A 16,432-nucleotide genomic window follows, 5' to 3' on the forward strand; every position below is an offset into this window, starting at 1 on the left:
GATCCCTGTTCCCAGATAATCTCCCCTTCTGCACTCACCTGAACTGTTGCCATGGCCCTCTACCCATGCTGCTTTTTCCAGGGCATCTCCAGTGTTTGTGAATGACAGGTTGCTTTGGTCCAGCCACAAGCCAGCACCTGAGGTCTTAGTCCATCTTCTGAAAACTCTGAGAGCCTTGGGAGCTGCACAGAACAGTCAGATGCTGTTCGTGGCTGGTTATGGCAAAAGGAATGACTTTGGTTGAACAAGACTTTTCAGTCACTAGATTCAGCTGCTTCCTGAACAGGTAGAACAGTAAAATATAATTTCTTTTTAAAAATTTATTTAATTGTTAAAAATATGCAAAAAATTAAGTACATCCTACCTAACAGATGCTTCATTAAATGTGCAAGTCCATTTAATTCACTGATCAACGAGTATCTAATGAAGTTACTTACTAGAATTTACTTTCTTAGGTTAGATTAACACAAAGGAATTTTGACACACCTTTGCAAAATCATTACTTCCAATTTATACAGCTAATCTTCTGATAAATGAATCACAACTAGCAAGGAAGAAAAAGCTAGTACAGTAATTTCACCATTATAAGCCGCACCATTTTGACTAAAATTTTGGTCCGAACCCAAAGTGCGGCTTATAATCAGGTGCGGCTTATATATGGACGAAGAACGAAAAGTTGCTGTTTTAGTTTGGAGGACAGGTGTCTGCTGAGAAAGGCAGGAGTTTCTCTTTGAAATGGAGAATGCAAACCCCCTCTCTCCAAATTATTATAATTTTGAAATCAAGGGGCTTTCAGGCAAAAATATGGAAAATAGGAATAACAGTTCTTTTCTAGGGAAATTAAAATAGAAATACAGTACTACAAAGAAACAAACTGCAAACCCTGACACAGTCAGAGTACAACCTGACACTGTCAGGCAGGGTGTTGGTAGCAGTCCCATTAAATGGTGATTGCAGTCCCCTTGCAGTGACAGATGTGGCTCAGTTGGAGCAGTGCTCCTGCAGAAGGTGCAGTTTCCCTCTGGAGGTCCAGTGGTGATGTGGAGAAATCCGGTTTTCCTCTGGAGTCCAGTGGAGAAAGGGGCTACCTTATTGTCCCAAAACCTCTGTTTTTATCTTGGTAAGAAATGTTGGGCTCTTCCCCCTGGCTGGAGCAACTTTCAATGGGATGCAGTAATTTTATCAGTCACGCAGTGGGACTCAATGGGCCATTAGCAGACAATGATTGGCTGGAGGAAGGATGGGTTGTGAAAAGATAAAGAACAATGCCCTGCCTGGTTTCAATGGATGGCCCATTAGCAGATTATCTGCCATTGAGATAAGGATCACTGTCCCCACCCTCAACAGATGGTGATAGAACAGATACCTTTTATCACACTCTGTATTGTAATGTGCGGCTTATAATCAGGTGCGGCTTATGTATGGACAAAAACCAAAAAGTTGCTGAAACCCAGAAGTGCGGCTTATAATCAGTGCGGCTTATAATCGTGAAATTACTGTACTTTACTTATATCAGGTGTTAAAACACTGGTTTTCTCTACTAGTGCCATTTATATTGCTAGTGAATATCAAGTCTATAATCTAGCCATCAAGCTAATATAGTGGTGATCTAAGGGTTCAACCTTTAAGTAAAATTAAATGTTTCTTCCATTTAACAAAAGGTATGATAGCAATTTCATGTATTTAACTACAAAACATGGACCAAATAGCAAAATATATTAATTACTAAGCTGTTAAACCTCCAAATTCAGGTCATTCCTATTTTTAGACGTAGATGACTGTGTATGGTATTAATAACCTGCACAAAGCTATCATTTCAACTTTGATAATGAAAGAAAAACTGGAAAGCATTAACAGGTTCAAATTTTCAGCAAATAACAGCATGATTATAGTGTACATACCTGTAGTAGCACCTAACCTTATCTAAATACCTTGTTTAATAAGTAGAATTCACAACTCCTTTGTTTTCCTTGAATCCAATCTAGCTCCCCTAAGACAGTTCATTTATAGATTTAAGACATTAAGAGCAGATTCAAGTGTTTCCTGCACAGTTGCACTTGTAGCTTTTATGATCTCATGGACAATTAAATTATTTTGCTTTTAAGAAGGTCCCTGCCTCCATTAGAAGTGAAGTGTTTGGCAAAATGGACTTGCTGAAGTGGCTTGGAGGAAGGGAAAAGGCATTTTCTAAATATGCTTGTGATTTTCTCAATCTTAGTGCTAGGAAAAAAAGAAAGTTCCAGTAAGGCATACAGTAAATGAAGATATTATGTATTAGGGATGGAATGAATCTGTCACTTTGACGGATTGTGAGGCAAAGAACAGATTAACAGATTACTCATAGTCAGAATGCAGCTCACTGTGAAAAATGTGCAGGAAATGATAAGTGTTGCTTTGTGCTGATTTAATGATATCTTGAAACTACAGTAGCACTCCAGGAAAATAACACAATTTTAGTTCATGGTTTGCTTTTTTTTTTTTTTTTTTAATCATTAAGGTATTGCCAAATTTCCCTTAAATACTTTTCAAAATAGAACTTTCAATTCATGGAAAATCATAAGATTTGTATTTATTTTTCAAGATTTTTGTTAAAATATGCATTCAAAAATCCTTGATTTTTATGCATAAGTATATTCTGTATTCTTTTGGTAGTATATGTATTCTTTTGGTAGTATATCTTCTATGAACTTCTGTGAACTCACTCAGTTTTGCATTTTAAAAATGCTGGTTTCCCCACCTGGAACTGAGTAGCACTGAACAGTTATTGATGTTTAAATTAATACTGAATTTGTCTTAGTTTATGGAATTTTTATGGAAAAAACAGGAACTTGAATTGTTTAAAGCATCTTAGATACAAAAATGAACAACTTAAAGTTCTGGTGATTTCATAATTATTTGCCATATGTAGTGGCAGGACCTCAAATTAGTTTCAACATATTTTCAAATAATAATAGCATTTTGTGCATACATCAATCAAATCTCATTAATAATAGCCTTAAAAAGTCCTTGCTTCAGTACTGAAGCTATTATTGAAGAATTTCTTTCTATGGAGGTACTTCTATTAAAAAATAAACCCAAACCTCCCATTATGCATACAGGATTAACACATGACAAAGCAGAAACAAATAGGTGTGTGTAGGTAAATTGGCTTAAGTCCATGAAGTTACACATGTGCCTGCAGCTGACAAGATATGGAAATAATTGAAAATTCACATCTTTTAATCTAGAGGAGCCTAACCAGCAACTCATGCTCCAATAAAAAGTTGCATGAGGGAATAGATGAGGGATCTTGCAAAAGCCAGGTGATTCTTTATTAATTTCTCTAAGAACTGAGATCGTCTCTACTAAACTTTCTTAAATAGATATAATTAAAATTAAAACAGGAGGATATTAGGTCTCTACCTTTGCAGGACTGGACCATAGTTAGATGGGAGCTGGCATTCTGCATTCAGTACATCATGGTAAGATCTCACTTCTGCACTTTCAGCATTTGCAGCAGGATTTGCTTCACATGCTAGTAAATATTGCTAATACAACAGAAGTATGCACTGAGATTTAAGTTGATAGCTACACAAGATGTCAGAAATTGGTCCTTTTTTTTGTTAAAATGATACAAAACTAATGCCAGTTTTTCATTCCCTGATTTGATATAATGGAGCCCTTGCCTTGCACTTTTTGCAGTATTATACTACAAGGCTGAACAAATATTCCTTTTAATTTTGGTATAGATTGTTGGACAAAACCATACTAAAACTTTGAAGCATTTCAATTTTTTTAATAAAGTGAATTAAATGATCCCATTGATTTAAGTAATACAAATTAAATGAGATCAAAAAGAAAAGGAATAAAGTATGCTATCTCAAGACAGTACAATATTAAAAATCTTTATACTAAGTGATTTGACATTTTCTCAGTCTCCCAGTCTGCAAAAGTATTGGTGAAAAAATCAAAGTATCAAAGGTGTTCATTAAGATTTCAGTGAAAAACTTCTGATTCTAAGGATTCCTGTTGATGGCAATAATTTTAATACATTGTCATTGATAAGTGCTACTTAATAAAGCATCACTAATTTTCTCAACAGACTTTGCTGATGGAAGCCTTTTTTCTGCAAAATTTAACATACTGTCATAAAAGTGAAAATTATGTTCATAAGTCCAAAAGATTATTTTGCTTTCCATCCCAGTTCAGCTGTCATGTGACTTTTCACTATATGATCACTGTTATCTGACAGTATTTTTAAAGAATTTTTAAGTAATATTTTTTAAGAAAAACATGACATGATTATATAACATTGGAATTCTATTTCGGTATGGAGAATAGCTTTCAGTATAATGAAGAATTTTGGTGCAAGCACTAAAGGTACATGATACTGCTGAGTGTGTGTGGAACCTATTCTGAGCCTTCCTACAATGCAGCTCACAATGTCAAAAGACAATATTTGGCATTCTAGACTGTTATCAGGAAGCTCTAGATGGTTTATTGCACATTGATTTTATTGATTACAGCTGGAGGCATTGATAGCATAGAGTTTTTTTAATTAGTCAGAATGTGTGATTAGCTTTTCTGTTTTAATGAGATAAACTATCTTCTTTAATAAACAAATACATATTCTTTATTCACTCAGAATAAAACCACAGGAACACAGGAACAGGAACACAGCCCACAGTCTGTGCTTCTCAGAATATTGCCAGTGGCCTCCATGCTTTTGTCAAGGTCTAACGCATTTTTCCAGGATGCGTTTTTTAAAATTCACTGAAATCCTCTGTCCCACACACACACACACACACACACACACACACACACATGCTTTAGTTGCTTCCTAAAAGACAATCCTCTTTAGAAGTGAGCACTGTCCTTCTCTCAACTTGCACTTTTGTTTCAGCAGTTGTCCCAGCAGAAATATTCTTGTTCTTCTCTGACTTTCAAACACTACTGCCTTTTGCAAATGCTGTAGTGAATGTGGAAGGAAAGGCAGCTTGGGAAGCAGAGATGTAAATCAGCAGTCAGTACTTCCTTACCTTCCCTAAATTTGATGCAGTTTCTCTGAGAGATCACCTTTGCCTTTGCTGACTTTGTGTTTCAGTTCAGTTGTAGAGAATCAGGTTCATGTGCTGCTTTGTGCTGTCAGCCCCACACCCTGTGAGGATGGCCAAATTCTCATGATTATGGTGCCTGATTTTCAGGAAGATCAAACCACACATGCAAGAGACAGGAATGGAAAATGCATTCTACCATGCTAGCGGGTATCAGCCTACATCTGACTGTTATTCCTAAAAACTTCTGAAGCTTTGGTGTAGACAATGCAGCTTTGGCTGCATTCAGGGAACACAGATATGGTGACAATGACAGACAGCTAATAATGAGAGGTCTAGGCAAGCACATGGCTTGGTTGGTTGTGGATTGGTTGTGCCAACTCCCACCGGCCTTAGCTGAACAGCAGAAGAGAAGGATTGGCTGTGAAGTTGGCCATATATGTGAAAATAATATGATGCTGTTAGAAAATTTCAAAGTATGTTTTTTACATTTTGACATGATGGAAAATTCAATATCTCTTCCTTTAAATCTGCCACAGTACTTGCTGGATTTCTACACCAACAGTTCTGTTTCCTGAGGCGGAAAATTAGTTTTTTCCATTTTGACTGCAAACAGATAGGTGGTTGTCCCCAGATTCAACCCAGATTATGCACACATGCCAAAAGGAGGTGATATAGAATCAATAACAAGTCCAGAAGTAGCAGAAAAATAAAAGCAAAAACAAAAAAAAACCACAAAAAAAAAGGTTTTGTACCAGATGAGACTTGCCAAATTCCTCTGACAGAAATGACTTGTACATGAGATCGTGAAGGCTTTTCAGAAAATAGAACTGTATTACCTATTTCCTTGCTGTTGGACAATCAAGTTGAGACAATTGCAGTCTGGAATGTAAAGAAATCTGCCAAGCTTTGGGAAAATTTATCCTTTTTAGTCAAAGCCATGGATGTTGAAGTTACCTCTAAAGCTCTGGCTAATCTCCCCAACCTGTAGCACAAGTTCACATGCATAATGCTTTTATTCCAGCTGTTGGAACAGCCAGACATAAATTGAAGCAGTCCCAAACCAAGTTTAATTTACTCTTTAGAGCTGCACTCTCCCATCAGCATAAAGCAAACATATGGGAATTTATCCCCTTCCAGACCTCTTGCCTTGCAGTGAAATAGGTCGGTCAAAAATGTTGGACCTGGTTCTACCAAAATGAGGTGACTTCCCTCAAATTCTGTGTTCAAGTGTTGACTTGCAGTTTTTCAGTCTAGTTAATGATGATATGGAAGCTTTAATATGTTGCAGCTCTTTACTGCTGGAGAGGAGAGATGGGAACTTAAGGAAACATCAGCTATGAACAGTGTGCAGAGATTAATTTCATATGTGAAAAGAATGTCTTTGTGACATGGATGTGTCCTTCCAGGGCTATCTTTTTCTGATAGATAGTATAATATGAGTGACTTTGTCACCGCACTTCAGTTTGCAATAAAAAACTGTGACAACAATAACAATAAAAAGAGACATTCTGTTTTCCTTTCTCTGAGCTGTAACAACTAAAGACAGTGTTTCATAAAGTGGGGTATGTGAAAGGAACATTGACCTTTGTGTGAATGTATGATAGCATGAAAATAATTTTTAGAAGCTATGACACTTGTATCCGGGAGAGACATAATCTGTCCACAAATAGAAGAAAGAGCTCTCTCCTCTATCATGAAGATTCCATCACAATCTTTTTCTTTACAGAAGTATAATACCTGTAATACCTATAATACCTGTGATAAGTCCTCTGTATTGTCTTACCAGTACATAGAATCATTTTATGTTCAATAACAAATTTTTATCTATTACATACAAGATTTTATAACAATATGAAATGGATATAAATAATTATTTCTGAAATATTTGCCTAAGAATGTTTTTAACCCCCATACCAACAACAACATTCAGACTCAATCCTATGTTTCCTCTTCAGAAAAGTGTTAGTGGCATCCATTTCCTGTCTAAGCTCAGCTCTAACTCACCCCCCATCCCGACAGGGAATGTCACACCACATTCTGTGTCACCCTATTGCAGGCAGGCACTGCCCAGTCAGTGGTAACCAAACTAAACACATCATGTGATTGTCTTTGAGCCTCATTCTTTAGAGAGGGTAAGGATTTTTAATCAAATTAACTCCCACAGGTTGCTCATTCCAAGCCTTTATGGGTCCTGTAGGTTTTCAAAGGATAACTCTGTGTTAAGGATCACACCTCTTGTACACCCTGTGCTGAGAGAGCCACACCAGCTGAAATCTGAAAAGCAAACCTGACTTAAACCACAGATTTTAACACGAATAGAACAGGTGAAAATGCCAAAGGAAGAAAACTTAACATTTAATAATTATATTAACTGTAAAGTTAATTTTTATAATAATAAAGTCCAGCTTGATTTTGTTTCAAAACAGTTGACATCCTGTAATTTCTTTTTTTTTTTTTTTTTAATGTATATAATCAAAAGAATTAGAAAAAGAAATAGGAATACAAACCATTTTTTTATAAATTATATTTTGGTTTGTATTTTTCAGGGACTGGTTAAACACATTAAATCCCCCTATCATTCCTGGAAACCAACAGCTAAAAGAGAACACTAAATCTTCAACAGAACAGAGAACTCAAGGTAGGAATTTATGAAGATAATGAAAAGAACCTGGGTATAAAGACACTTCTTTCTGTAGTGCTGGTATTGCCTTCTCGTAGCTTTCTATCCTACTACTTTTTGGTTTCAAGTTCCCTTTTTTATTAATCTCAGCTCAAGGTAGCAGAGTTTTCCACGGAGTATTATTTGCCTTTTCTAGAAGAATAACATGCAGTTGCTGTTTCCTGATGTTCTGGCTCTATACAGATTAACTCATAAAAAATGCATCTTATTTGTTAAAAATAACGGATTTATGCTAATGGGGATGGCAAACCTATGTAAGAAAGAACACTAAAACTAAACATTCTTATTCAGAGGCATGATTATACTTGCATAAGAGATACTTCTCTTATGAAGAAAAATTGCAGATTTGGCTTTAAATGAAATCTTAGTGTGATTTCTTGAGGGCTGCTGTCACCAGAGTTACAGGCTTTTGCTTCTTAATGGTGTTTGTTTAGAGAATGGTAAAGACCTTAACTGAAACTGGAAAGTCAACAATAGAATAGAGAAAATACCTTGTCTTCTTCAAATGCCCTTTATCTTATCAGTTACCTTAGGAAACAGGGTAGAAGAATCATCATCATCACAGAGTATCATAAAATGGTTTGGGCTGAAAGGGACCTTGGAGTCCAGTTCCAACTCCCTGCCATGGACAGGGACACCTTCCCCTCAACAAGGCTGCTCAAGGCTGTCCAGTCTGGCCTTGGACACTTCCATTCACATTTTTCTTCAGGTCTCAGGAATTCACTGGGAGCTCTCATAAATCTGACCTCTGTGTTCTGCCTGTTCAAGGGGTAAAGACGCCTCAGTGATTTACTGTCTAAAATAAATTATGCCACTCAAATTGGGAACATTTTCATAGACATAGACTTGTAATTGTTTGTGACAGCAAAATACAATTTTGCTGTCAGGAAGGGACCTTGCTTTGAAGAATCAAGTAATATGTTGTGTTAAGGGTCCTAAATAAGCCAAACAGAATTGAACAGTCATCCTTGAGCTATAGGCACATTGGATAAAAATTCATGAAAGGTCCCAGAGAACATTTTTCATTAGTATTATGAAATCCAAGGCTTGTTGCAGTAAACCTATCATTTTTGTAATTTTTTAAATTGTGTTTTAAATTATCATTAAAAAGCTTTAAAAATTAAATATATTTGGGAATTTGTATTTCTCCTGTTATCCACACTAGAACTTCAAAACTGTTTTGTGAATTGTTCCTAAACTCATTTTTCTTTAAGCTGAAATATTTTACATCATGTGCTGTGATTGCACATTTGGAGAAGAGAAATTGTCTATATCCCATAGCTTTTTATTTTGTCTTTTTATTTTTTGTACCTTCATTCAGTCAAATTCTGACTCACAGGATGTAGGATGTTTGTAAATTTGATAACTTTATACAGAAACTTTTCTATCCCCAGAGACTCAAAAAAACCCGCTGTAACGGAGGGATCATTTCTGCAAGAAATAAGAGAGAATGACAAAGCCATTCCATGACCTTCCCTCCCCAAACAGGACAGTTTGGATTTTTCTGAACTACTGGACATCCCTCTCTATGAAAGTAACAGAGAAGCTGCACTGCTGTGTGATAAAGGCCTGTCAGATGAGATCATCCCCATAAACATTAAAATCTGGATGTTTTCCTAGATACCTTGGTTTAAAAAGAAAAGTCCCGATGCACCTTGGTAGCTGGATGGTTTGGAGTATCCTTTTTGAAAGATGTGCTAAATAAATTGTGTCCTGTGGTATATTTCAAAAACTTTGAGAATTTTTTTTTTCCTCATTCACTTCACTTGAGGTCAGTTGGCAAAAGAGTTGGTTCATTACTGACAGTTATATACCAGATCTGAACAACAAACTGAATGCTCAAATCCATTCCAGAAAATTCTGCTACCCTGCTTAGCCTCACCGTTTTTGATTTTTTTTAATATCACATTAGAAAATTACTAAATTCTCACGCTGAGAAGTGCCCCAAGATTATTTATTCTGTCTGTGCAGTTTTCCAGAGTTAAAAGTATCACAGGATAACAAAAGCATATAATCAGCACTGAAAACCTGCAATGAGTCATAATGCATTCCAGATGGTAATTTTATCTAAAAGTATCTGTAAAGAAAAATAGTATAGCATTAGTAAATTAATAAAGATTTGTCAATTCTTACATTTTAAAAAAATCTTTAAGTTGAGGCTCAACTTTGGGAAGAAGGTGATTCCTTTCTAAAAACGCATTTAACTCTTTCATAGCATTTGCACCATCCATTAGTTAAATGGTAAGATGCAATGAGAAGTAGTCTTCTATTCAAAAGGCTTCCCAATACAATAAAAGGAAAATTTAGACTCATAAATATGATAAATTTCCACAGATTTTTCCATTATTGGGTACTGATATTTCTGAGGTATAGACAGTTTTGTTTATCTTGACATAACAAGAAAATCTCCACATTAAGTGACAGTGACAGAGCTATAAATGCTTTGGAACTTTCTTTATGGTATCTTGGTCTTAACACCAAAGGATAAGGTTATAAGAACTCTAGGAACCTCACAGTCTTCTCTTCTGGGCCACAGCTGCTGACAGTATTCATATGGTAACCCTGCAGTACATAATTACAGGATAGATTTGAGCACTGTAGTTCAATGTTCAAGGATGATCTTGGAGAAAATATGAGCAGTGTTCTTCCCACCACACATCTGCTGACAGCTGATCCAGTGCACCTGGCTTCCATCATCATCAGAATATGAGCCATGTATCTTAAAGTGAGATTTACTACAAGATGTTTTCTGATATTAAAACCTCGAATACGATAAAAATATATTTCTGTGAAAAGGGAAACTATTTTCAGTTCTCCAGACTATGGTGATGATGTAAACACTGATGACATAATCCAAATAATAACACAGTTATTTATACATTCATTTCTGAGTTCAGAAAAAGCTGCCACATGTCTGCCCTGTTCTTTGTTATCTGGGTTTAGACATCTTCATCAAGTCTTCTTCCAGAAAAACAATAGTTCCCCTGATTTCAGTGGGACGTTTAATGTAACAGGTATTTACAGGCACTAGCTACCTTCAGTCTTCTTTCAGCTCAACAAAAAACCACTCATCCCTCTGTAATGTATATCACAAACCTCAGTTTTCATTTAAAATCAAGTTATTTTCTCACCTAAAATACCATTTAATTTTTTAGTGATTTCAGAACAAAAGCTTTGATTTTGCTTTCACCATGAGATGCAAATTAAACTGCCAAGAGGTTTTTTCATGCAATTCTGAGCAGCTTCAACCCCAAAAGTGTAGGTGTTGGCAACATGAACAACAATTGAAATGTTCTTTGAAAGTGGCCTGTTGATCAGTTAATTTGGCTGCAAGCACTTCTTTCCTATATATGGTCAGGTTGCCCAGAATGTACCACTTGAAACAAGAAAGACACCTTCTAACACAGCCATTACATACCACTGGAGTCTTTTAGAAGAATATCAATTTGTTGCAACACCTAGAAATGCTTTATAATGCATTCAGGGGTCTTGTGTCCTGCTAGAAGAAAGAATCCTGACTTTAAAAACAAGATAGGTCTAGAAAGCTAAGTTTTCCTTTTGGTCACATGAAAATACATGCAGAGAGTTATTGATATATAAAGGTATAAATTCAGCTAGTCCTGGATGCAATATAATTTTGATTTTTTATGAATTCAAGGCACATGGGGGAAGAGGTATACCTCTGATGGGTCTGAAGAATTTCTTATTCCTAACTCAGACCAGGCAGCGTATTGAGTGGCCAGTTCCAAAGTAAAGAGACAGGGAAATTTAAGCTTAGGGGAGAAAAGAGAATCATTGTGAAGCAAAGCACAGGCACTGAAAAGCAGAATAATAAAAGGAAGAATGTAGTGGAAATAACAGCATGGTTTCTGATAAAATTGTAAGGCTGTGTGAGGGAGTGAGGCATGAGCACCATTTGCTTGTGTACTGTGATCTGAAATGGAGAAAAAGACATACAGTTCACCTTCTTTCTGCACTGTATCACTTCCCTCAAGAGCTGTGCAAACAAAATATCCCAGTTAACCTCATTTATTTCCTAGGCCTGATGAAGCACCCACAGCAGGGATGGAAATAATTTGGCTTTACCTTCTTACCTTTGGTTAGAGTGAAAGACAGTTTCTTTCTGATGGTGTTTGTTACATGCTACTGAGGCAACAAAACTGAAATGCCTTCTGAAAGGATGAAGCACACACTTCTGTATGCATCAAATGCACCAACCTACTTTGTGGTCTCCAGATAATGTACCCTATATATTGCTGTGTGATCCTGGCTGTAAATAGACTCAGAGTTGTGAAACCATTGCTGTTTGTGGAACAGGCCATTACTTATCACGGAGCTTTAGGGCATGCAAAGCATTTGGTATTAGCAGGCTGAGTATGGGATGAACATTTATGATGAAATTCAAGATACAGATTGCATTCAACTTGAATTATCTCCTATCAAAAAGCTGTCGATCATATGACTTAAATGTAGCTTATATGAAAGACACACAGGTTCGGAAAAGAAGTTGTAATATATAAAGCATCTGTAAGAAAAGCCTGTAGGGTTTTACCAGTGTATTTTAGATTAAAGATTCATTTCTGTTACCTAAAAACTTTCCTGCATTTTATATAACTTTAGACAAGCTAGATTTAAAATTTTTATTGTCTGGAAGAATCTTTTTTCCTCTCTGATATTAAAAGATCTTTTGCACAGATTTACCTATCCTGGAAATCTCTGTGACATACTGGATACCAGACATTCAAATTCTTTCATTCTTACAGGCCTTAAGTGTGCACTGACTGTCTTTGTTCAAGCTAAAAAATTATTAAGAAGGTTATTGAAGAAAATGCCATTTAAGAATAATTTGATCCACTATTAGTAAAGGTACTTTTGGTGAACTGCTCCATTGGACTTTGAAAATTCCAGTTGTTAAGCAAACTCCAGCTGACCTCATTTCACCTCCGTCTTCGGAAATATAATAAAAATGTGAATTGCTGTTATCTTGAAGGCAGCAATTCAGAAGTCAGGAGATTATACATTTGAAAGAAAAAATCTCACATCTGACAGAAAGATATTTCCATGTTATTGTTTGAGGGAATAAGAGTGATTTATTCTTACTTTCTCCACTTCACACAGGTGAAGATCACCTGAGTGCTGAAGAAGATGAGGAAGTTTTGGCTCTTTTGTATGATCCATGTCTGAACTGTTACTTTGACCCAAATTCTGGGAAATACTACAAATTGGCATGGTCAGAACATCTGAGGATATTATTTTGTATTCACAGTATCTTCTAACTTCCTGCAAAATCTGACTGAGCCATATAATTTATTATATAACTTAAAAACTTGAATTAAACAATAGTTTTTGAACCAAATTAATAGATTTGGCAAACTGTCTTATTTTTATAGCTTTGTATTAAATTGTAATGCAGTGGAAAATCACATAGCATAGAAGTTCGTTGTGTCTAAGGAACTTTTCCTAATTATTTGCTAGTCTAATTTATTTCCAATATTCACAGCTTCCATATGAAAACAGATGAAGCTGAATCAAGAAGGTTAGTGGTGTTTATGTGTAAATCATGGTTTTCATCAAAATTTTTTTAAAACACTACTTGTTTACTGTACATTTTTAATTGGTGTGAGATGCTGAGGGTATCAGTTTTACTGCTGCAACAACACGGGGCTGAAGAGTGGGGAGGGATTGTTCCAACTCTCCAAAACTGGAGTTTCAGAAAGCAAAAAGGTGTGCATGTGATTCACGTGGCAAGCTGTGCTCAGAGGGCAGGCCCAACCTGTTTGTAAGAGTTTCTCCATTACACCTTGCAATAAAATAATGCAATTCATTTAACACATCTGTATTAGGTTTCAGTGCAGTTTTCAGTGAGGCTCCTAAGTTCCAGCTTGGAGTTTTAAATTGCATCACTGTTAATTTTGCTTTTATGGTATGTAAAATAACTCCACTGGTCACAGAGAAAGAATACAGATAAAAAGCAGAGCATATCTAGCATTTGAAAATGAAATCACTATATAAAATTAATCAAACACTGTGCATGTATTTTATTTGGTTTATTTATTAATTGATTTATTACTGTGCATGGATACTGTGTACTGTACTGTAAATCCAGTTAACCTGACCTGATATTTCCAGCAGCTGCTGGGCTCCAAGCTGTGCCCAACATTCCCAGCCCCAGAGCAATGCAGTGCTGCTTGCCAAGAGCATCCCCCAACCAACAGGACACTTTCTAAAGGGTAAATAAATCATTAAAACATCAGCTGCCAGGTATAGGAGAAAAGGTGTTGCTTAGGAGCTGCCCATGACCCAAGAAGTCCAAGGAGTTTTGTTTTAATGGAGTTGAGTCAGTGGAACAGCTTTGGAATCCACCAGTTCAGCACATAACACTTTCCTGGAGACAGCTGAAGGGAATGTGAAAGTCACATGGCAAAAGTGATCTATAGGTATTTCTGATGATTCTTGTTCTAAGTTTCTACTTGATTATATCCAGTGCTATCCCACTGTAATTATTTTCAAGCTGACTACTCAGTGAATTTTTAAGAATAATGTATTTGAATGTCATAAAGTGAGCTTAGTAAGCTCACTGCAAGTGATTTAAAATTATATGCCTGTAAATTATATATAATTGTAGATCCCAGTTAATGAATATCCTAGAATCAATTGAAAATGCAGTTGTTAATAGTGGCTTGGCATAAGATCAGGTTGTGTATTTGGCTCTGTGGCAGGTACAAACATATCGCCACAAATTGATTCAAGGAAGAGTAGCACTGAAATCCACAGGAAGACAGATACTGCACTGAGGTAATTTACTTACCCTGCCTTAGCCAGAAAGATTTGTACGTGGTCTTGCTAATGCCACAATCAGTTTAAAAGTTCAATGAAATCATAATTTTGACTTTCAGAAATCAGATGCTGGCTCGTACATGTTTGTGCATATGTGGCCATTTTAGCATCATTTAGTCATCAGGACCACACTCCCTCTGAGTGCAGTAAGGGTATTTAAAATATCTTATTAATTTTCTTTCATAGCCACATGTCTCACAGGAGAAGTTGGGTGTGCCAGGGCCCCACTGTGAGTCCAGACCGGGTCCCTGATGCATCTGGGATAGCCACTCTCTTGGGAGAAAAGAACCCAACTGAACGCTGGCTGCAAACTGGTGTCAGAGGGATTGTCTGCCACCACCTGGGTGGATGTGCTTGTCCTGGCTGCACAGCAGGCAGTCACTAACTTGTCACATACAGCAGTGCACCAGCAGCATCCAAAGCTTGGGCACAAGGCAGACTTGGAGACTCCACACTTATCCCTACCTTTAATGAGCTAAGGAGTCAAATGAGTAGTGACAGGAGGTTCAGGGTGAGTCTGTTGTTCCCAGTTCATAGTCAAGTACAAATAGGATGTGTTTTCTTGTCATTAGCATGGTAGTATTTTATAGGTAAGCAGTTGTAACCTGCTTTTCAAAATCAGCAGTTTGGGATCCTTGCCCTTTGTGTTCTAGTTAGCAGCTTTATGTCTTCAGCATCCATGGGGATTGATTGCCATGATGCTGTGAACAACACCTCTGGCTTGAGCAGCACGAGAGGCTCACAAGGGCTCTGAGTTTTGCTCACAATGCTTTTCTTAATCATCATCCTGTGAACCTCAAACTAAAGCACTGCTGACACGCAGCAGGGGCTTTGTTGAGCCAATTTGTCAAAGCCAGCAGTTATGGCAAGTGATGAGGAACACAGAGATTTGCTCTTAGCAGTCATGTGCAATGTTTGAGCCCATGAGAATCACACCGTTTTCACTAGAGCATACTTTCCAACAGGTAAAAATACCTGTGTCTGGCCATAAAGTTTCAGGTTAATGAAACTGCAGGGATTTATATCTACAAACCTGGCATCAGTTATGATTTTTGGGAACATAAATTTTGAAATGCGGTAAATTTTAGTACAGCTTCATTAATGTTCCTTGGACCTGCATTAAAAATAGAGGAATTGAAGTTAGCTTGGTACAGCTGCTGGAGTCAGCAGATCACGAGTCATCCAATTGGTCTCTCAGGCTTTTCTGCTCTTTACACCTGAGATGGAACTGATATCTCTGCTTTGTTTCTGCTTGCTAAGAAACAGTCAACCAGCCTTCAGACAGTTCAGAAGGAAGAAGAAATCTTTAAAACACATTTTACTGCTTTAAAACACAACCCAGAGCAGTGTGTTTCTATGTCACTGGAATGATTCTCCTCATTTCTCATTCTTTTTGTTTTAGGTCCATCTTCCAGGGTTTTCTCCAAGTCCAGCCAAATTGCCAGGTTTCATCCTTCAGGTGTCTGTGGAGAGCAGCAGCACTGAGGTGCAGATCCCTGACAGCCTGGTGCCTTGTGGTAGCACATGGACTCCTCCAAGCAGCTCTAAGATTTCACAATCTTGCAGTGCTGTACCCAAGTGTTGTCTGTACCTGAGCCTCACTATGCCAAACAAAGAACACACTCTGTCCTAAGGAGCTTACTGTAAGAAATCAATATTGATTTTTCTTCTCTGCTGCCTCGGTTACTTGGTCAGAGAACATGAAAAGTCATGCTTTATTATTCACATATTCTTCAGCTGTAAAGCGTTCTGTTCAGAGGCACATCCTCTAAACACTGAGTCAAGTGGCAAGGATACACAGGCTGGAAAATCCTTGAAAATAATTTTGCATAATGCATTTCATATTCAATTTCTTTTTCCATGGTATTTCTTTTTTTTT

At 36.9% G+C, this 16,432-nt stretch overlaps 1 protein-coding gene across 1 annotated transcript in view; it reads left to right on the top strand.

Annotated features, from left to right (window-relative positions):
• The window catches only part of LOC117002565 (protein CFAP20DC-like), a 42,109-nt gene extending 29,102 nt beyond the window's left edge, over window positions 1-13,007 (top strand). The window contains exons 8-9 of the mRNA XM_033071846.1: window positions 7,583-7,674; window positions 12,835-13,007. Of these exons, the coding sequence (XP_032927737.1) occupies window positions 7,583-7,674; window positions 12,835-12,992 (250 nt within the window). The 3' untranslated portion in view covers window positions 12,993-13,007. The remainder of the gene's footprint in view (window positions 1-7,582; window positions 7,675-12,834) is intronic.
• Window positions 13,008-16,432: the final 3,425 nt, after the last annotated feature.

The sequence above is a fragment of the Catharus ustulatus genome, chromosome 13, assembly GCF_009819885.2.
Source record: "Catharus ustulatus isolate bCatUst1 chromosome 13, bCatUst1.pri.v2, whole genome shotgun sequence".
Taxonomy (NCBI): Eukaryota; Metazoa; Chordata; class Aves; order Passeriformes; family Turdidae; genus Catharus; species Catharus ustulatus.